The 22,929-nt window shown below is 37.6% G+C and overlaps 1 protein-coding gene across 8 annotated transcripts in view; it reads right to left on the bottom strand.

The window, feature by feature from the left end:
• Positions 1-531: 531 nt before the first annotated feature.
• The window catches only part of OTUD4 (OTU deubiquitinase 4), a 29,215-nt gene continuing 6,817 nt past the window's right edge, over positions 532-22,929 (bottom strand). For 5 of the 8 annotated variants that reach the window (XM_068680837.1, XM_068680839.1, XM_068680842.1 and 2 more), the window contains 18 exons: positions 22,039-22,085; positions 19,066-19,138; positions 18,517-18,598; positions 17,548-17,692; positions 15,786-15,843; positions 15,291-15,408; positions 14,997-15,061; positions 13,733-13,833; positions 12,676-12,800; positions 12,310-12,490; positions 11,060-11,225; positions 9,998-10,118; positions 7,948-8,003; positions 7,313-7,396; positions 6,710-6,848; positions 5,390-5,659; positions 4,612-4,652; positions 532-3,154 (listed from right to left, as the gene is read on the bottom strand). In XM_068680837.1, coding sequence (XP_068536938.1) covers positions 1,922-3,154; positions 4,612-4,652; positions 5,390-5,659; positions 6,710-6,848; positions 7,313-7,396; positions 7,948-8,003; positions 9,998-10,118; positions 11,060-11,225; positions 12,310-12,490; positions 12,676-12,800; positions 13,733-13,833; positions 14,997-15,061; positions 15,291-15,408; positions 15,786-15,843; positions 17,548-17,692; positions 18,517-18,598; positions 19,066-19,138; positions 22,039-22,085 — 3,105 coding nt within the window. In that variant the 3' untranslated portion in view covers positions 532-1,921. Of the gene's footprint in view, positions 3,155-4,611; positions 4,653-5,389; positions 5,660-6,709; positions 6,849-7,312; positions 7,397-7,947; positions 8,004-9,997; positions 10,119-11,059; positions 11,226-12,309; positions 12,491-12,675; positions 12,801-13,732; positions 13,834-14,996; positions 15,062-15,290; positions 15,409-15,785; positions 15,844-17,543; positions 17,693-18,516; positions 18,599-19,065; positions 19,139-22,038; positions 22,086-22,929 lie in introns of those variants that run through there. The other 3 variants (XM_068680844.1, XM_068680843.1, XM_068680845.1) reach the window with 3 other exon arrangements.

The raw sequence follows: 22,929 nt of genomic DNA on the forward strand, positions 1-22,929 counted from the left end.
GGTATTTAGGCAGTAAACCTGTCTTAAAGTACTGACCACTCATCAACAGAACCTTCCTCCTGCACTGTTCTACAATACAGCTACACAAAGCTTATGACAAAACAGTAATTCTTGTATATCCTCCCATATGAGAGGGTAGGGCAGCTGGTTTGTTGGCAGTGTCCCTTAGATTTAGAGGAGTTTTAAAAAGCTGAACAGAGTAGGGTTTTAGTTCATGTACCTAAAACACCACCTAGCTTGTTGCTAAGGCTTTGAATAGTACCCCACTCAGCCTAACTCCTACAGCCCTCAGTATTGCTCAGTTTTTTCAGCTTGAAAAACTGAGGTTTGCCTCTTGAAATAAATAATTTTTCCATTAAGTTACAAAAAAAATCTGCTACCACTTCAGACAGGAAGAAATCTTGTTGACCTGCATTTTGGAGCCTGCCTCAAGATTGTAAACAGCAGAAATAACTACATAAGCAGAACAAAAATATACAGTTAATGTCACTGCAACAGCTTCAAATACATAAATATGATTTAGAAAGAATGTAAAACACAAACATTTATTTTAATTAGGAGTTTTATACATCGCATGCATCTGAAAAGAAATTGTCACGTAACTACCACTCACATTTCCTGACCAAGGGTGTACAATCTCAGACATGAATGAAAGGGTACCATCACCTCTTACACTAGTATATACAGAGATATAAAAATATACACAACGGTTAATTTTACAGAGCAGGGCTGAGTGAACACTGCACACCGCACTCCGAGTTTGGATAACTTGAAAGTCCAAACTGCAAGAGCAACAGGAACACTGCAGCAGAGATCATTATAAGGGTCAGAAGAAACAGCATCAGAACTCTGATACAGTGTAAAAATATAAGGCAGAAGCCACTTTCTTCTGAAGTCTAGGGAAGAGCAGAACACAGACTATCCATCTCGCTTTCAAAAAGTAGTTCCAGCAATGAGTTGTACATGCAAAACATAAATTTGCATTAACAGTGCAATAACAAAAAGAATACTGAACAGTAGCTCAACCATACAAACTTAAAAATGTAACATGTACTTTATGCATCTCTTCTCACAAAATATCTAGGATTTGTCAGTGCATTAGTGTTAAAGTGGCATTAAAAAAACTTCTGCTATTATAACAGATGCAGAATTATCTTTGAAATGCATAGCATCTACATTTTTATTGTCTTTGTAATTATTTAGTTGGCATAGGCACCATTCTAGTCACACCAGCATTAAGAATTCTTGGTGGAAACAGCCATTCTTACCAAATCATACACAGCTATTCTTGACTGCTTGTCTTGATTTTGATTTCAACAAATAAATGCTTTTTAAAATTCAAAAATATACCCTATGAATATTAAAAGAACTATATACAACAGACCTAAGACACGGGGTTAGCTGGCTGCCATACATGTAACACACTGAAGAGAAACATTCAAGTCTGACAGATTTTTGAGATGAAAGGCCTTTGGGTTGGAAGCATATCAAAGACAACAGTGCAGTAGGCTGAGAATTCCTTTAGCTCAGTTCAGAACTAAGGCATTGTATGATAAAATATATTCATATTTGGTGCAATGTTACCATCAGTTTTAGAATCTAGCTCACATCAAATGCTATAATTTGACACCCTAGTAAACGTACGTATCCATCTTACATCATGAACTCAAACCTTTGTGGAAAAAATTCAAACGCTAAACCTATGTCGTTTTTCCTAATTTGACATCGAGGATAAACCGCTAAGCCAACCAAACTCTGCAATCCCCCCCCAAACAAAATGGTAGGAGCTCACACCCTCCTAGTCTTTACTCCCCAAAAGTTAAACATATCCTTGGACTTTACTATAAAGAAAGATTAAGAATTTTAACTGCTACTTCAAATTACTTTTTGCATTTGAAAAATTTCAAACTATCCATTCATTCTATGCTTGATGCCCCCTCTGATTATCTCCCAGCGTTGCTCTTCTCCTGTCATTCCTATATGGCCTTCCTCTGAAGTTTCGCTGATACTGGCAGCCTTCCTCTCTGCTTCTGCTGGGTGGTCCTTTCCAGGCTTCCTCGTTTCTCTGGAACTGGTAGCCACCCCTACTAGAATAACCCCACTCAAGTCTAGGCCTTCTGCCTCCTCCGTAAGTCTGGTTATAAAATTGCTTGGATCTGCCACTTCTCAGCATATCAGAAACTTCGCTCTCATCTTCGGAGCTCTCTTCCTTCGTTCTCTGTGCCCTGCTTTCTGTCTGTAGGTTACCAGCACCCTTGGAATCTCTGCCTTTATCAGTCTTCTCCTTACGGCTGGGTGTAGCACTTTTGTGTTCGTATTTGGGTGCTTCTGCCACCGCTGGTGTGGCGTTGGACACCCCTGGCTGCCTCTCGATCCCCTGTGCTTGGGGAGAACGGTTTTGCAGCCCAGCCGTTGCCTGCTTGGCAGAAGCAGCAATGCAGGTTTGCTCCAGCTGAGGTGCCCTCGTGGTAGTCTCTTTTGGGGCGCTGCATTCACTGCTCACACCAGCCACAGGGAACGGGGCAGTGTTTGAGCCGCTGCTGTTACTCTTCTGAAGCTGTTCTGCACACTTCACTGCAGGAACGGGAGGGCTGCATTCTTTAGCCACGTAGAGATTTGCAGACGTGCTACTTGCTGCCTCTTTGTCCTCAGGTGCCACGACAACGTTAGGCCTCGCCACCGAATTCTCGATAAAGCCCTGAACGGGGTACCCATACCAGAAGTGAGGAAAGAAAGGAGGCGCTATTGGTACAGCTCCCAGGAAGTGATTGTGTCCAAAGGCTGGTTGTGGGAACAGATTTTTCCCTCTCAGGGACTCATCGTAGGGAAGTGCTTGCACTGGATTCTCCGATTCTACACAGACCTGTCCTTGGCTTTCAGACACCTGAGCTGTCGGGATCATCAGCGGCAGTGATGGAGATCTGCTGTCAACCTGTGAAATTTGACCGTTGGACCTGGCCTCAGTCTGGATAGGAAAGTGCCTGCTTGCTCGTGCAGTTTCGTTCTCATTCTGCGTCGGTGGAGCCTCCTGGAACCAGGGGTTGTGCGGGTACACGGGGAGGGACACGTTCGGGTACATTCTGCAAGCAGCCAAATAGGCCTGGTGCAGGGGGTACAAGTAAGAATGGGGAACCCACATGGGACAGCTGTATGCCTGCAAGACAGGAAAGAAAAAGTATTTGGTCATTTGAACTTGTAGACAGACATAATAGCACACGCTTACTGTTCTGAAATAATTACGGGAAGGTAATTTTAATTCCAGTGACTGCCCTCACTTCTGGAGAATCTCTGGGCTTTCAAAATTGTGTTCTCTTTTTTTTTTTTCCTTCCAAATGCAGCTGAAGTAGGCACCAGTTATGACCAGTGAGAAAACTTAGTAACACAATTCCTGTATAGTCAATTTAAACACATGAACACAAAGCCTGCATTTATCAACTCTAACTCTGAGCAGTGTGATCACAGGCCACTACGTGCTTGTTAGCTGACATGGAAGTAGGAGATAGGGAAAGGGTTTTCTACCTGAGGTGGTCGACTTCAGGTATTGACAACTCACAAGCAACACTGTAGGATGTTTTTATAGTACAGTGTGTCAAATACACTTATTTCAGGCCATACAGAACACCATGCAAGGCTGCTGGAGGCAGAAGGATAAGAAAACAACAGAGTAGGAAAGGGGGTAGACTCCCAAACTCTACAGTCTGCATCATCTGTACAGAGAGTCTGTGGAGGAGCCTACCCAGACCCACTCCCAGTGGGAACCAGTCAGTCCACTCTGAACAAGCAGCTGGAAGATGGACAACGGGGTGACAGGATCTGGGACCAAAGCAGTGCACAGGAGAACCCAGAAGACAATTGCCAGGTCTACCACACTATTTGGTCAGCTGCACTACCAGAGCACGGTACTTTCACCATTAGATGGTGCTGAAGCCTCAAAATGAGGGGCTTTACCCTAAATAATACGAAGTGCTATAAGGACAGTCCCAAATAAACACATGTTTATGACACAAACACCGTTTAAATATAATGCAGTGGCACTTCCTACTGACTTACAGACTTTGCAATAAACAAACCAAAAAGACTTGCATTAGGTACACAGTTATCAAATCTAAATTTGCTTTTTAACTTGTGCCGAATTTTGCAGTCTTCAACCTGAGCAGACTGGACAGACAAGCAGCTACTTGAGGGAGTCTCCCCAGGGAAAGCAATTCAAGGTATTTTTACTACAACAGCTTTGCCAGCACCCAGACGGGGTCCAAGTCAGCAGGCCATTTCGCTTTTACTATATGCTGCTTCCAGAAGAATGCATCTTCAATCCAATATTGGTTTACCTGTGAATTTGTAAAGCACAGTCTCTGTGGACTGCATATAACCACTACTGGAAGCAGATAGTTCCGACTACTGTTGTTGAGAAATTTATTTCTGTTGACTTGAACTTCAGTGTGGACCAGCAATGGGATCCCAGTCAACAGAAGACCAAATAAAAAGTACTTCAAATTTAAAGATAAACTTGAAGTGTATAGTTGCAGCAGCCACTCTTCAGCACTGTACTACCAAGTAAAAGCAAATTGTATGAGCTACCAAGCAGAGATATATGTAAGTTTGAAGAGTTACCTTCACACCAAGATTGAAGAAAAATCTAAGAATGTTCTTATCTAGAAAAAAAAAAAATAGAAATATGAATACTTGTATAACACTTCATCCGATCTAGAAATTAATCCTTGCATAAAGTTCCACTTCAGTAGAGAAACACAGGTATGGTGTTGTTTTGCATGTCCTTGTTTGATTTGTTGTTGGTTTTTTGTTTGTTCCTGTTCCCCACCCACCTTAGTAAAGTAAATGGAACACACCTGCAGTTTAAATTTCCATTTTAACTGCTTATGGAACTGAAATTCTGATTTTTAGAGGTACAGTCCAGTAAACATACACTACCAATGCAGTCAAACATGGCATGTTCTTTATGAGCATATTCCGTATTTATAGTATGCCAAAACCTGCCTTTTCGCAGACCAGTAAGGAAATGCTGAACAACTTCCAAGGTTTTGATTGCAACAGACAATCTGTTACTTTTGTTAGTGTAAATGGAAGCAGTTCCCCAAATAAAATCCTATCAGTTCACAAAACCTGGAGCTACAGTGGGTCAAGCTAAGAACCATAAAACAATCATACCAGATTTCTAAGTGTAGCCACTTAAAATAACTGCAATATTAACACCATAAAGTGAAGCAAAACAACTGTATACAGCATTCCCTCCCACCCCTTTAATCATGAAGTGGCAACAAATAAATCTTTGGTCCTACTGCTAGCCGGTGTCAAAAGAAGTTGTCTTTTGCAAGGCAAAGAAAGCCTGCTGGGAAAAACAGTATGAAATACAGATGTTCTGGCTTCTCACCTTTAGGTAAGTCCTCCCCATTATTGCACAGGGAGTAAGAGGGTGCAATGGCTCTTTCTCCCTTTTCACTAAAAGGGAATCCAGGGTATAGTGGATCCTGATAGGGATTCAGAGTCTGAGGCAAAGGCATTAAAGGCTGGTTAACTGCTTGCATCGACACAGGAACTCCAGCAACTGGAGCAGATGTTACCTGAGCCTGTGATACAATAGAGTCAGGTCCTGTTGTTGGGGCTGGCATCAGTGAAGAAGCAGGTATTTGGGCTGGAATACCTAGCAGAAAACACACAAACACAAGTTTTATTTCACATGTAACATTATAAAATCCAAAATCTTATACAATCTATGTAATACTACAAAAGAAAGTGGAAGTGGAAAAGACAAGCTTCAAAAGACAAAAGAAAAAACATAACAAAGGTATTCGGGGAGGCGTAAGAGGAAATTCTTTAGAGCTGGGAAGTTCGAAACAACAGAAGATTTGGCTAAATGCAAGGAACAGTTTTCAGAAAGAAGTGAAACCATTAAGATTTCCAGAAATAGATAAACCCTTATCATATTTACTAAAAAAAGGAAAGGAGAAAAAAGGTGAAAAAGGTGTGAACTGAAACATACACGTGAACCTTTACAATTCTCATTCAGTCTAGTCATTTATGTCAACCCTCGATCTGAGCTGAGATTACCTGGGCTATGCATCTTCCATTACAGATGTTGTCACGTATGAAAGGATCATTATGGTTACTAAAGTACCATTCTATGCTGATTCCAAGACTAGTTCTTATACAGAAATACAAAAATACAGCACCTCATCTAATGAGCAATAATGAATTGAATCTCATCTAATTACATTTATCAGGCAACATTCACAGCACAGAAAAAAATACTACACTGGTTTTGCTACAAGTCAGCTGAGCTCCAAAGGGAGCCTGACCTACCAGACCCACTCTGAGTCCTTAGCAAATCAGAGGCTTATTATGTGGGGCACAGAACACCTATCAACCTTACACATGCTGTGTTCTATGTTAAGCAAATCTCTAGAATAAGCCCCATCAGAACTCAGAGCAATCCCACTCAGGGGAAACATGGAGAGTTGAGTACACATCTCTCTTCTACCTTCAGATAAGGAGTCAAGTGAGCTACGCATGTGTAATCAAACATCTACCAGAACTCACTAACTTTGAGCAATGAATAAATACATTCCCATAGATGACTGCCTTTGGGATGGAAAGTTACAAGACACAAAACATCCCGTGAAGGCATTTTCAATGTAGCAAGACAGTTAAAGCTAGTTAGTAGTTTCTAATTCACATTAGTATTTCTTCTGACCTGCAGGTCCATAAGTTGTTGGCTCACTTGGCCAAGCTGGCACAATGGCTGGTACAGAAGGCACTGTTGGAGGCAAATGCACCTCAGAAAAGACTGGTGAGGGTGTTGGAGTTACACTTGGTAAGCATTCTGTCAGTTTCTAGAGAAACAAAAAGATCAGGTGAATTTATTCTAAATAAGCATTGTTGGTGAGCCCTAACATGTCCAACTTATTCGAAAAAAAAAAAGCTTGAAGACTCAGTACTGTCCAGACTGCCACCAGCACAATAGCAAAACATCAACTAGAAATGTATCAAGTTGCATACATAAAAGAATTGAAAGTGAAAAACACAGTTAACTTCAGATAAAGAGATATGAATCAACACCTTTCTCAGAAAAGAAAGGATATGTTTTTACTTTTCTATCAAGGGTAGCATTTTCCACACTCTTTACACTGGATATAAAAGATTCCCTCTTAACTCAAGGTATGGACTTCTAGCGTTATCACCATAGAAATGACTGCATAGTTAAAAGCCAGTATCACAATACGTGGCTGTGATGAAGCTCCCCTTTGTCTGAAGTCTCCTGACTGGAAAATTTTGAAATTAAACAAACATTTCTTACTTGTTCAGCAAGAACTGGAGAATCTGTTTTTACTTGTTCCAAAGGTGATGAAGCTTTTGGACACCTCTCATCTTGACTATTCTTCTAAAGCAAAGTTAGAAACAGACAAACACAGTTAGTCTAATGAGATTTTTTTTTCCAATAGGCATTCAAAGATATTAAAGCATTCTACATACAAAGTGGGCTAACCACCCAATCATTATTATATTAGTATAACATTTTGCTCATTGAAAGGACAGCAAAGAATAGAAGCCAACAATGGGCCACAAATCTTCACTGAACTTCAGAGATCGTGGTCTGTTAGCACAGTAACTATTAGTAAACATCACATCTTTTGTGGTCCCATTGTGCTGGAAGTACAGACTGTACTAAGCAATTACAAATGCATATTTGTAAGTGCTCTCGATAGCCCAGATCTGGGAACTCCGATTGTTAAGAAAGACTTTAAGTATCTGTTACAGGGGCTGAGGAAAGCTGATGGCAATACAAGCCTCAAATCTTTTAAGTATTTCAATTAAAGCTGTAAAGCAGCAGCAATCACAGCTATAAAGGCAGCTATTGCTCTGCTAATCATGTAAGAGAGAAGCAATAACATTAAAAGAAAAAAAAAAATTTGGTCTTTTCTTTAAGATTACCTCGGATGAATTTGGCTCAAGCTTCTGACTTAAGTGGATCTGCCTGGAATTTGACTCTGTAACACCAAGACATAACCTAGTAAATGAACCATTACACCATTTATGGCTATCACAACTTAAGCCAGTTAAAGTTTGTCTTTCCAAAGTTAAACCTCAAAATAAAACCTACCTCAGCACATATTACTTCAGAATTCAGTTTTTACGAAAGATCAAAACATCCTAAAGTAACTAGTAGATAGGGAAGTAACAGAACAGACTTTAAACCTGGGTCTTCAAACCTCTACAGAAATTCTGTATTGATGTTTGTTAACAATTTTTCTTTCCTACTTCCCTCAGGCATCACCAAATGTAGCTGTCTTTTCAGTTTAAACACATATCATTCATTCTAAGTCCCTGCTGTGAAAAAAAATGAATTTAAAAATGAATTTGTACTTTGATTAAAGTGAAAACGGTTTGAGATCTGCATTTCCATATTCACATGTTAAAACAATAGAAGATAGATGAGTTTAGGAAGTTTCACTGGTCCAAAAGATCTAATAAGATTTCGGACTGATGCAGAAACTTCAATTTCTTGAGCACCAGCAAATACTTGGGGGGGAGGGGGGGGGGGGAAAGAAGCTATTGAAGAACAGTCTTGGCATAATCTTCATATAATAAGATCAGTACTTTTTTTGTTTTGTTTTGTTTGTTATGTTCTACCTTTTTTCAAATCTGGCTAACACTGCTTGTCAACCAAATTCACGCACATCAGTTTAAAAGCAGCTGCTAAATAGGTATGTGTTTTTTAAAAGCTTAGTGTGTGTACCACCACTGTAACACCTAGACAACAATGCAAATAAACCCAATATTGACTATGAGAATTCCTGGCAATTCCCCAAGTACTGATAGATATATCAAAGTACTGATAAGGAAATAACAGTTTATTCTTGTAGATATATTAACTTAGTATCAGAGGCAGTACAATCCAAAACATCACAAAAAACAGAGAAAAGACAACATGCCATGAACATCAGTGAAATTCATCATGACACTACAATAAAGAGCTTCCCCTATATGAGGAATCTTTTTGGCATCACAGGTGAAACTGGCTATCAAATTAAACAAGGTTCAGGTGTTTCAGTAAAGAAAAATGGGTAATATCAGTCTTTGCAAGACTATTCAAAATGGTACTTCATGGTGTAAGAGGAACTGAAAGGCACAAGTTCCATCAGCACACATCAATGCCTCTGCTTTTACCAGATATAAAGGAACAACAAAAATAAATGCAAGAAAATAACAGCTTCTAGGAGGCAGCTAGAGTTTGACTTTTTATTTAGTGAAGAAGGGAAAAAAACAGAACAGCTAAGGCTAATTTTGGTGTTTAGTTATAACAAAGCTGACAGGCAACATTTATTGGGAGGACGGGGGAAGGGGGGAAGGAGAAAGGGCAGGTATTTGGCAAAGATTAATTAAGTACCTCCTGACAGATACAGCTTTCATCTATTACTGCCACTTTCCACTTCCTGACAAAAGAGGAAAAGCTTAGAGTCAACGAAGAGAAGCCAGGGAGTGTTACAAGAGACTCAAGAGAGGAACCCTTCTAAACTGAACAGGGTGGTATTGTCACCTTTTCTGTATGCAATCCTCTCCCTGCTTTCTGTACCATTGCATGCTAGTTCTTCACCAGACTTCATTGAATACTTTGACCTGCTTTTCTCTTGACTTACTGCAGTAAGCACTGTTAATACTCCTCCCACTAGTACTTTCTGCTATACTTGCTAGAATTTCAATAAGACCTAATTTAGGGTGGCTCTGATAATTCTTTTTTTTTCCCCTTCTTTCCTCTTCCCATTTACTGCAAAAGTTCCAGCAAGGAACCTACCTACTTCTTTCAGCCACATTCACAGAACAGGAAAACATGCAATTTCTTCCCCAACCACACCTTTACTACCTTGACCTTACATTAGTTGGGTGCTGTTACCTAAAATTATTTAGGCAATGAGGAGAGAATAGATTGGTAATAAAAAGAAAAAAGGTAAACAAACTTTGATCTAAGAACATTTATTTTTACCTTTATCCTTTTGTTCTTCCACCTCTGCTGTCCACTTGCTGTTTCTTCTCTCATTATTTGAGAACTTTTTTGGATTTGTATTATCCACAGTCTGTGCAGCAGCCTGACAGACCGACTGATTCTAAAGAAGTTGACAAAAGCAAAAATGCAAATACATATATTAGACACCATCATCTGACGTGACACTGTTAAGCCTTCCTTCATGACAGATATACTTATTTAAGTGCAGAACATGGAGGGGGAAAAAGCAGCCTTCATCAGTATTCAGATTCATCCACCCTCTCATTCATTTCTAAATTTTGCAGCATCTCTTTTGAAAGCATTTGTGTCATTAGTTTACATGACAAACAAAAACTGCTTTAGTTGAAGAATTTAATTTACACTTTAAAATTGCATCTTTTTACCCACAGGATCTGTTTTCTGCCTGGATGTACAGAGACTTCAATCCATTTAAGAAAATAACTTCAATAGAACAAACTGTCAAAAAATCTACAGGATACAATCTTCCTTCAGAGAGAGAGGACTCCACTGAAGCCAGCTGGGCTCTAGTGCAGAAAGAGCAAGGAAGTCTGACATAAAATATTTGCATTATTATTAAACCAGGCAAGTTATCACATCTGTGAGTTCTCAGGCTAAAAAGGAAAGTCAGTTCTAAATAAAACAAGTTTTTATGTGAACTCAGAAAAAGCCGCCTAGATGTCTGTGATACTTCAAGCACCACAGTGCCATTTTACTGAGCTTTTTCTCAGTAATAAACTGGACTTCTGAGGCAGTTTTGTCCTCACATTCAGGCATGATCCTACCAGATGAGGAAAAAGACAACAGATAAATAACTGTAGGGGAGTGCAAAGCCTTCCAGAGACAAGAAGAACACAAAGAAAGAATCCCATGGCTTCAGAAGCTCTTATTTCTACCATATTTGGTAATCCAAAAAGGTAAACAACCTTTGAATTGTACCGTACTGCAAAGGCAGCAACTCAACAACTCTACAACTTCTGGTTAACAGTTCATGGACAGGTGCTAAGAATGCTCTTAATTAATTACAACAACAAAAAAGCATACATTGGAAAGGGCAGGAAAAGCTTGTTCATCCCTCTGCTGGATCTCGTAAAGCGAACGAGATTCTTCTATTGCCTGTTTCTCCCTGCGTTCCTCCGGAGATAGGCCAAAATAGTTACAATCTCTACCACCGTGGTTCAGATCCTCGGTTCTCTCCCGATCTGGTTTTCTATAAAGGAAAAAGCAAAACAGGATCACATTATCAAAAAATCCATTATCATCAGTATCAAACATAATAAAAATTAATGATTTAGAAAGAATATAATTTTACATCACTGCTTATGTGATTCTACACATACTGGAACTCTTCCTGCCTATTGCAAGTTATCCATGTGGATAAAACTCAAGAAATGGAAAAAAAATTGTGCCTACTGGGAACTGACCAAACCCAGCTGCTATGGCTGTGCAAGAGAAAAATCAGGAAAGGACATTTCTGTAAATAAAACAGAGAAGGGAAAATGCATTATAGACTTCAATGCCTGAAACATCACTACACAAAATTAACAACATCACTATTTGAGCTTGCTGGACTACTTAACTAAATGTTTAAAGGATACTTATGTATTTGGGTTAAAAGGAGTGAGAAAGAGGCCCTTAAAATGTGGGGTGTGGCAGTCTCAAAAGACACCCCAGTCATTTGTATCACAAGAAGTTACAATACAAAAGAATGACAAAATAGACCATTAAGAGTATGAATGCAAATAAAGTATTTCCAGTAGGAAAGAGTGGAAACAATCAAAACAATCTCTGCTGCTGCAGCAGCAGCATAATGAATCAAAAATCACTACCAAAAATGCAGGCAAAATGATGTTCTCATACTCCAAGTCATCTGTCATAATACATGGCAGTCATCTTTACCAGGCTCTGCAGAAGCTGAGAGATCTTAGCCATGCCCAAGAAGTGCAACTTGCAACATTACTTCAGCCTCAAACAGAAAAAAAAAATCCACCTTCCAAGAAGAAACTATTGCTTCACACACAGTGCTTCCAGGTATTGCCATGCAAGAAAACAAGTGAGAGTTCATGATAGCAGCAATTTTGAAAAATAAATGGGAAGGGAATAAAATCCTTTTTTTTTTTTTTTTTTTTTTTAAAAATGAGCTTGTGTTTATTCTTATAGACTTAAAACACTTCCTAGGAATTCAACGGCAACCTGTTTCAAAAGACTAGTCAGAAGCACTTGAAACAGGAATTAGGGCTCCAAGAAGCTCAGTTAAGAGTTGAAGACAAGCAAGATGTTATTTTCAGTTTTACCTTCCACTCTGGGAAGGATTCCTGCCTGGAGCTTTTTGCTCTGTTGAGGTCTGATGAGGTTGGGGTCCAGAACATATGAACTGATGCTGCCTGGTTCCCACAGTATGCTGAAGTCGAGGAGGTAGTGCTGACTGGGGTTTTATTGACTTGTTCTGATTCTTTGACCCTCTGCAATCTACATCTGTGATAGACAAGAGAAGACAGAAGTTATTCATTATTATTATTACTTTTTTTTTTTTTATTATATATATATATATATATATATATATATATATATATATATATATATATATATATATATAAGTTCTTTGGGACAAAGTATCTGACAACAAAGATTCTGCCACAGAAAGACAGGTTTAGTCCTACCAGGCTGAGCATTCTGCCCCCACGTTGGGAAAAACTTTTTCATCTTCTTCCCTGGCACAGTGTTCCAGCCCTCCATAGGAGAGGCCTGTGGAAGAGGTTTAAGGCTCTTCAGTGACACAGAATGCCTACAAAACAACAGCAAAAAAAAGAATGATGGAGGAAGAAAAAAGATGGCTTTAGGACTAGTCTGTGGTGTGCATAAATGAATATCATATGTTTTAAAGACTGACAGATCTTTCCATTTTTGAGAACATTGGACTCAAAGTCTTTTGTTCTTTAGGATTACACTCAAGCAGCATGTGGAACTTTTTCCTATTTTTTAAATTCTCTGATAAGGCAATGCAAATTTAGCCAGTATTCAACAGGTCAAAAAGGTTGATTTTTATTTATAGACAGGAAGTACAGCCCGATTCTTGAAAAATCATCAGTTTTCTTACAGAAGATTGCATGTGATTTAACTGAAATCTTCCTCCTTCCCTCATTTATCTTGACTGAAAGCGTTTCTTCTTCCCAAAATACATTATGCTTAAATGTTGGCTTTTTTTTTTGTCCCAGAAGAGTCAAAGAACTTACAGAGGAGCTCAAGACAACATCTATAGATAAAAATAGAGATAGACAACCTCCCCGCAAATGAAACCACCACAACCATCATCACCAATTTTAAACAGTCAATTTGTCCTGAGGCAGGGTGAAGAGATTACACTGATCTGAACAGCAGCTTAGCTCTCTCTCTCTGATATCAGGCAGAGCTACCCAACCAACAGTGAAGCAAGGAACACAAAATGCTATTTTTCTAATCAAATAGTAATAATAATGCAGTTACTTATATACTCTGCAAGTAATATCCAGAAAACATTGCATTAAAAAGTCTGGCAATAATGCACAACCCCTTTTTCTTCTTTTTTTAAATATATTTCCTTTTTTTTTTTGTAGCAGTACTGCTTCAAGTAAAGAAGTATATACGCTTCAGGGGCTGAAACTAACTCTGAACTAAAGTAATGCTACCATTACCAAGGGTAAGTTTGGCGCTCTTTTCCAGAAGAAATAAAACACTTACTTTTCTCCAAGCTCTTCTACAAATACAATAACTGGCCCACTCTCTGAGCGAACTTCTTGAATGTGGGCATTGTAAAATTTCCCGTTATGGTCTAAGCGCACCTAAGGGAAAAGGAAAAAAGGACCTAAGCCTCAAAGAAGAGAACAAGGTAATGTAACTCCTTAAACTATTAGCGTTATTAAAAATAGGTCTTTTCCTCCAGGCAATACAACACTTGAGAAATAAACATTACATAATTCAGTAAATGCATCAAAAACAAGTCTTCATAGCTTTTCTAAAAAAAATAAACAATCAAAAAAGCACACCACCATCAACAGCTTTCCAGGTAACATTACTTAATGAAACATTTACTTCTAAACTGTGTCATGTAGTTTTGGAACATATCGGTGTAGCAAGAATTTTCAGCTTCTCTCAGAATAAAAAATCCCAGAGCTTTTCCTTGTTAAAATCCAGGTGCAGAAGAGAAAAATCCTTGACTGACTTCACTAAAATTTAGTTTCAGGAAGAACATAAAGGACTCCAATTCAGAAGTAGTTCTTTAAAAAGTTTTTTAAACTAAAGGAAGAAGTTGTAGACAAGTGACACTAATCATGTCCGAACATAAAAACAGACATTCCATGTTCTTAAAATTGTTTTGTTAAATATAAACCAAACTTAACAGTATTCTGGTATAGCATTTGGTTTTCTGCTTGTATTAATTTGGTCAACTTCACTTTGCATTATTTCCTTCATCTTCCCTTCCTATGTTTTTATCCCGTATACTTATTGTTTCACCATGTATATAAAAAATTTGACCAAGAAGGTATGTTAATTAACAGAGTTCTTTCTACTAATAATTTCTGTACCTTTAAGTCAATACTACAAAGAACAACCTTAGGATCTCCAATATAAAAATTTAAGCCCACATTATTAAGCAGTAAATAATCAACCGTACATTTTTTTTTTTTTTGAGTTTTTTTTTTTCACCCTTTGGGGGGAAGGCTGGGGGCGAGGACGGGAGTGGTGGAGGTCTGATGAGGTTGGGGTCCAGAACATAGGAGCAACCTCATAAAGGTTGGAGGAAAACCTCCAAAATCATCTGATCAAATCGTCTCCGTACCACCAATATCACCCACTAAACCATGTCCCCAAGCTATACACATACACAAGCATGAAATACTTAGAAACTATTGAATTTATATTTAAAAACAGTTACCTAAATGGGAAAATTGGCATCCTGAAAAGAAAACATTAGTGTCTCAAACTGTAAGTCTGTATTACTTACTTTACATTTATCACCAACTGAGTATTGCATGCCAGCAGCAATGGAAAAATCTTGTTTTTGTTGATCTGTAAATACATTAGCAGTAACATACTGTTAGTTTAAATACACTAAAATGGTCATTTTATAAATATAGTAAAATTGAAAAGCAGTAATTGTAGCCCTCAATGAACACACTGACTCATACGAGGAAGACTCCTGCCTAAAATGAAACTGTCATTTTCATCACTGTTCTAGAGGACTCCCCTTCATACATCAGCATGCAAAAGTTGGAACTGTAAGTATGCAGTCACTTACCCCATTTGGATTGTAGCCAAACCTCATATTCAACATTTCTGTACACTGATGGATTGAGTGATCTCAGAACTTTTTTAGGCAAGACCAACAAGGTGGGATTTCCATTGCTCTTAAGGTGCTGTATGAAATGAAACAAAGTGCTAAATGGTCAATTACACAGAGGTTTATAAGTTTTGCATTTTTAATCACTACTTAAAAATTCTGATCTGAAATACAAATGAGCCAAAAAGACAAAGCATAGAGTTTTGAAAAATTAATTGTATGGTGTTCTTTTAACCATACCAGAACAGAATTAACTAAATGAAAACAAAACAGCACTAGAAAGGACATTATTTCTTTCAAAAGTAATGTTTGCATTCAATGTGCCAAAAGATGGATCGTTTTTAAGATACTACATTAGGATAACTAGAATTTCAACATTATCTCACGAACACTAAACACTGAAAATAAGAATACAATTTTATGGGAGGAAAATTAATCTTAACATATAAATACCTTGTTGCCAGAAAGAGACTTTAATCCATTCATATCACCAACTGTTGTAGTTTTACTTCTGCAAAAGAACAAAGGGAAAAGTGATAGCAGAGTGCAAATAGGACTGGAAACCCAGTGAGAAACACCTTGGAAGTGGATAAAATAAAGCTACTATTCTCTACCTGTTCTTCTGCATGAAACATACCATGCAGCATCTTTATCTAGTAGTTCTTGTTTTAGATTTAACTTTATTTCTATACCATATAGAGCTAAAACTAAGATTTTTTTTTTCCTAAGTACAATTTTTAGGAAGTCTACCTTATACAAACAAATTTAGCCATCACTTAAAAAGAAAGAGAGGGTGGCAAGGGAAATAAGAAATTCCACTAATATTTTGCTGTTTCTAAAAAGAGGACAAAAGAAGCCATCAAAGCCAATCAAACAAAAAACATGCTTGATTAGTTAACAAGTACCAGGCACTCTAACTTACTCTATTTTCCACACCTGACATCACTGCAAGTTGTAGGCAACTATCAGTGTTAACTTATTCCAAAACAAAATAGCTTCTAACGTTGAAAAATAACATAACTGAAATGTTAACGTTTATAAAATGAAAAAGATCATTCAGAGAACTCAGTGAAGAAACAAGCTGGAGTCAACTTTAAGACATGAAAAAAAAAAAATTCAAGACTTTATACACAGAGCAAAATGTTCATAATTCAGGTTAAGTAGGTCAAGAGTCATACCCACTAGCTCTTGCGTCAAAAGACATATGGTTTAAATCAAAAGCATTGAGTTTGATGGTCTCAAGTGAGCACATGACCTTAATTTACGAAGGTGTTACAGAGGTTAGCAGTGTGTTTGCTCATGAATTACAATAATACAGGGTAATGCTGCTGCATAAGAAGCTCAGGAAAGTTCCAAAACCACAAAGAAATAGAGAGGGTTTCCATACTTTGGCATTTAACTACAATGATTGTTCCTCTAGGCAGAAATACTTTGTATTTTAACTGGAAATGTTCCCTGTTATTTTTTTCCATACAAGAAAGGAAGCTAATCCCATTCCCAGAACTTGGTATTCTTTCTCTGGTGATTTCCATCAGCTTCCTCTCTGTTGTTTTGAGCATGAAAAAAAAAAAAAAAAAAAAAAAAAACAGCTCCCAAAGTCTCAATGAATTTCTTCTGCCGCATGCAAAGCCCCCAAAAGGGACTTTAATGACTTTCAACAGGAAGAGGGGGCATGCTGCACTAATTCTCATGGCTTCAGTGGAATTTCACACAAGCTAGGGTTTTAAGAACAGTCTTAGACAACAGAAGAAAACCTGCCAATGCATAAACGCAAAATTGGCACTGTAAAAGACTTACTGTGCAAAAAGAATCAATAGGAAAAAATATTAAAAAGCTATCCAGAGCATCCAGGTCCAGAAAGAGGAATTGAAACCCATGTATATAATCACTTTGTAATGATCAAGGAACAAAGCAGAGCAAGCTACATCTTTATTTCTCCATTAGCTAAATTTAAACACCCTCTATCAAGCAGAGATCTCAGCCCAAGTGTAGAAGTATGACAGGCTGGATTAAATTCTTGTAATTCTACTGTGCTGAGAGTGAGGCAACAAATTGTCATGGACTTTACCATGCCAGACTGGCATACTGACAACTCTCCCAGGGGATTCTGGTGTTTTCAACAGAAGGGGGACACATTGCAACAGCAGTATTCCCTTACGTAAAGAGACATGTATTGTTCACAGGCATCTTGTGTTGAATTCTAAACCCCATTTACCTGTAGCTGTCATCTTCTGAATCTGAAGCAGACACTTCGCTGCTACCATTACTTTCCTCTGTCACACCAGCAGCACTAAGTTCTGCGATGATTTTCTTCACATCTGTATCAAATACCTTCTCATATAGTAACTCATACAGAAGAGCTGGAGAGGGGGACAAGAAAGTGGCAGGACAAAATCGATTATAAGCTAAATGAGATTTTACACCATCATGATAGAGGCACTTGAAGTTACTTCAATCAAAGCAAACGAGCATTTTGAAGTGTTAACTGAAACATTGAAGTCATTAGAAGCCAAAACAGCTGCAGCTATTATAGTTTAACAAGTATGCATGAAACTACTAGTAGCAATCAGGTCTCTTGACAGGCAAATTGGGCCTTAGCCTATAACTCTGCACATGGGCAGAATTTTCATCAAGAATCAGAATCCCTGCAGGGGTTGCCAAGTGACCCATCAAGCCTGGTTAGAACCTTTGGGCATTGCTTCAACCTGGTTTAAAAAAAAAAAAAAAAAAAAAAAAACAACCACAGTAATCCATGCAGACATTTTCAGTCTGTTTTGCACATGCAACTCCCATTATTTCCTCTGAGAAAATTATCCTTGCATATGTAACTTAATATAAACAAGTTTGCTAACATCATCTGAAACAAAATCAAAACCTGAACGCTGACCTAAGACAATGCAATAGATTATAAATTAGCATAACACTTTCTGTTCATATTAGAGCACCCAGACTCAAGGAGTGAGGTAAGTTTTCTCCTCTGGGTAGATAATCTGCACTGTTGTCTCAAGAATCAGCATAGGAGAATTTATTTTCTTGCAAAATCATACAATCACTGACAATTCAAATGGAAAACTAAGCTCCTACAGAATAAGTCTTCATACAGAGCCTTTTCTCTTTAACTGAAACCTGATGATATCGTTTCCAGTAAAAATACGTGCTTTTATCTAACCAACATAATACTTACACTGGCACAGAGCAGCCCTTTCTGAATACTCTATGGGATAAACAATATCATAGTGGTTTCCATTTGAGAAGCACAGCAATACCTATTAAAAAACACACAGATTTTAAGTTTTGCATCTCACTTGATTTTTCATATGAACACTGCCTTTTAAACTCAATGTGCCAACGAGCTTTGCTGTATATCAAGATCTCTAAGCTCCAATGAAACAGCCAAAAAGCTTAATGAACATCTTTTAAATCAAAACCAATTTGACCAAAAGTCAAGAAGAATTTAAGACACTGATAGCTGTGAGTCTGCATCAGTGGTAAATAGGTTTTCAGAATTTTAGACCACCAAGAAGATATGCCACACTCCAAATATGAGCCAGCTATTTTAAAAGAGCTACCTGTATTAACAGTATAGCTGCCTTAAATATGTACAAAATAATTTATTGAAATCGAATTCTCTGAACATTTTCTTTCTGTCGAATAATAAAAGCCATTATACTGTTTGTTGTTAATTAAAGTAGTCTTCATTCAGTCTTTCACAGTAGCCAATTCTTTACTTTACCTTATCAGAAAAGCCATTTTCAGTAACATGTGAAGGAGAAGCATTTGGTTCCCGGTATATTATAAAATCTTTCCTAAGGAAAAAAAAAATGTAATTCACGTGAAAACTCATCAATAAGAACAGAAATATTCAAGCCAAGTTCAAGGAACATACATAACCAGAAAAAATACCTAGTGGAAAAGAATACTGAAGAAGAGTGCAACAAACGCTGATCAAAAGGAGACCTGCTTTTATGAAATATCTTGCTTTCTCAGGAAGAGTTCAAGCAGAAAATATTTACATTTAACATCCAGTATTACCTTATACTTCCAGTTTTCACTATAGGTCAAATTTCTACACAAGACCATATCTGCCATGATGCACAGGAAGAGGAGCTTGCAGAGCACCATAGCAATTCTAGCTCATAATGTCACAGAAGAGACTTAACACGGAAATGGTTGGTAGTGATTTAAATACACAGCTTTTTTTTTTTCCAAGCTATTTCTACTCCTCTCTCAGTGCAAACATTCAAATTTCTTGCAAAATTGTCATCCCATATTAATATTCCCATTTCTTGTATTTTTTATTTTCTATAAGCACTTGTGTTTTCTTTCCTTTTTTTTTTTTAAGTAGCAGTACAATCATTATTATTCCCAACTTACCAATATTTTCAGGTAGACAATTTTGATATAATTACTGTTAATTGACTTTTAAAAATGATCTTATGCAGTGTTCTGAACACATTTGCATATTCTTCCATTTGCCTTGGAGGTGTATGCTCATGCACTGTCCCAAAAGTCTTTCTACAACCATTCCCAACACAAGAAAGATGACAGAAGTTCAATTCAGAGAAATACAGCATTATACATGAAAAGGGTACCAAAGAAGTCAGTAAGTTTGAGCAGAGAATGTGGTGTTTCTTCTGTAAGCACAGACATTGGCCTACTATAACACAGTGACTGATGCAACGCACACAGAGCTGATGACAAGTGCAGCACATCCATGAAGTCAAGACAGAACAGCGCCTGGAAAGTTCATAGCTGCCCATTTCTAGAGAAATTCATTTATGCCATGTGGAAATCCACTAGAAGAAAGAGGAGGTTTTATGAAAAGAAACAGAAAACAGCAATGTTTCCAGAAGCTGAGCAGTGACTTTGGCTAAATCTGTCCTAGCGGATCGATTACACGTGCCCAAGAACACTTCTGGGCACTGAGGCCAGCTAACAGAGCAGTAACAGAGCAGCCCACACCTGTGGTCAGAAACTCTTCTTGCCTGCTGCTTTGTAAAATGGTTAACACACTAAAAAAAAAAAAAAAAAAAAGACATCCGGGGGTTCACTTTCCTTTCCTCTTTGGACAGAGCTAGCAGCTCAGAGTCCAATATCACGTTGTGTTCGTTGGACTCAAATTGCCAGATTTAAAGCAGGAAAAAAAAACACACTGTTGTCTCTTCAACCAAGAGAACTAAAACAAGCTTTGGGTGAAGTCTGGACCAAAACTGCAATTGTGTGCTGCTGCAGTGCTGCCACTGCATACTTTCTCAAAACGGGTTTAGAAAATTTTATTTCTGCAAACTTGAGTTTTAGTCCTATGTGATGACTACTTTTCAAGGTGAAATGACTCCCTCATTACACTGAAGATGATTAAAAATACTATAAATGAACAGTTGGACTACTACAGGTATGTAAATTCTCAGTTTGCTATCCACATCTTAAACGTAGAATTTTAATTCTTTTTTTTTTTATTAAAGTATAATATGTCAAAGTGGCAAATAAAGAGAAAATCCACAACTGATACTAACATAACATGCTTTTTTTTTTCCTAGAAACTCATTCTTTGCTATGTGTTTTTCTGTTATAAATCAATGTCATGATCTGACATCGAATTATTTCTTCCTCTCTCTTTTATCCACAGTGCTCCCTTTGAATTCTTCGCTCACTAGCCCATCACTTCCTTCAACAACAACTTTGCTCACAAAATAAAAGACTAATTAGTCTTGCAAAATGATTAAGTATACTCACTGCAGTTTTTGGACTGAAAACAAAAACAACCCCCTACCATCCTTCTATTACAACTCAAAAAGAGCATTTCTGAGAAGAATTTTGTAGCTCAGGAAGCCGCCTGCTTCAGGGAGGAGAAAAAAAATAGCATAACCAAAGTAGATATGCTATGGATCTGAGGAGCTGAAATGATGACAAATCGATTGATACTATATTTTTATCCTGTGCTTGAGAAGTCAAGCTCTCTCACTTCTCCACTTGGCATAGAGCAGGAAACTTTTACTTCTGCTTTCCCTCCGTCTGCCAGCATGCAGGAAGAGAAGCAACTCTTTCCCTCTACCTTCATCACCATCCCTGCTTTCACCAAGAAGAGTGTTTCTCTATGCACAAATACCAAAATTTTTCTTAAGCATAGCTCAAGATACAGTTACTTTATTTTGCCTGTACTGATACAGTGGAAAAAGGAAAATTTCCACAGAAAAGAGAATACAGCTAAAAAACCAGCAGTAAACCAGGCAGTCTTACACAGCTTTGCACAGGGGAGGTATGAGAATGGCTTTCTTGCATAAAGCCTACAATCTCACTAATCTACATCAGAGTATTTGTAGAGAGGCAATAAAGAAATGGATACAGGCCACTGCTTAGTGATAGTGCTACTATTAAGGCCTTGGTGAGAAATAGGAAGAAAAGCAGTTTTAACAGAAAAGATATAAAAATAAACAAAAATAAAAACAGTATGATTCTACCCACAATTACTCGTGCAGGTGAGTAGACTGACAATACTACAAACTGCTACTCTAATCTGAGATTAAGTGTCACTTTGAAAGCTCGCTCTTCTATTTTTATCTAATACCTTGACGGCTGCAGTTTTCAAAGTGTATTTGTTATTTTCTAAGAACTACAATGCAAAACACAATTCCATCTTTTGCACTCAAGCTGGTTAACTAACAAAACTGAATTGACCTCAGTAAAACATATTTAAAAGTTTTCTTACTTGTACATAAGAGAAAGGGCACTTATTTCTACTTGTCCAACCCATTCCTGTATTGGAAAAAGAAAAAAGAAAATTCAGTTCAAACACACAATTAGAATACTTCACGCACAGATAAAGAGAAGCAAAAAATCATTTTCAAAAATAAATATATTGACACTGAGACAGAAGTTCAGCCAAGGAACTTTGAGTGTATTCCGAGTATTTTTTGAAATAATAGCTGTTCCAGTAAGGTTAAGGAATAGAAGCTGGAAGCTTCTCTCCTTCTCCCCCAAAGTAAAAATTGCTCCGTACTAAATTAAGAATTTAAAACAATCACATAAATGCAGAGCTATCATTAAAAAGGGTGATTTTGAGAGGTGATAGTGTTTCGTTTTTTTCTTTTGGTAAACAATCGTCAGCCTACCAAATGTGACATCTACCAAGTGCTTTTTTTTTTTTAAAAAAAAAAAAAAAAAAGTTACTCTCTGCCTTCAGAACCGTCTGGTTTTGTAGGCCTTAAACTAAAGATAAACCGGAAAAAGAGCCCTGAAGGTTAACTCTCCTGCTTAAAACATGCATCTTGACATGGTCTTATGAAATGCGCTAACACAAAGCAAACAGACTCAGCTTATATAAACTGTTAACACCCTAACAAAAAAGACTAAAATGAAATAGAAAAAATCAATTTTGCTTTACATCCATATCTTTGTAACAGCCTGCAGCTACTGTACATAATATTCCTTATGTCAGTAACTGTTTTTAAGACAACCTTGAATAAAGGTCTAAAAGTCTAGGTGATGAAAAAGCAAGCCATGCTTTGTTTTTTTTGGCATTTTTAGAGGCTGGAAACATTTGGATACAATTTGGGGGAATAACACATTTAAATTAACAGAAAAAAATCCCAAAACATTT

Source organism: Anas acuta, chromosome 4 (genome assembly GCF_963932015.1).
Source record: "Anas acuta chromosome 4, bAnaAcu1.1, whole genome shotgun sequence".
Classification (NCBI taxonomy): Eukaryota; Metazoa; Chordata; class Aves; order Anseriformes; family Anatidae; genus Anas; species Anas acuta.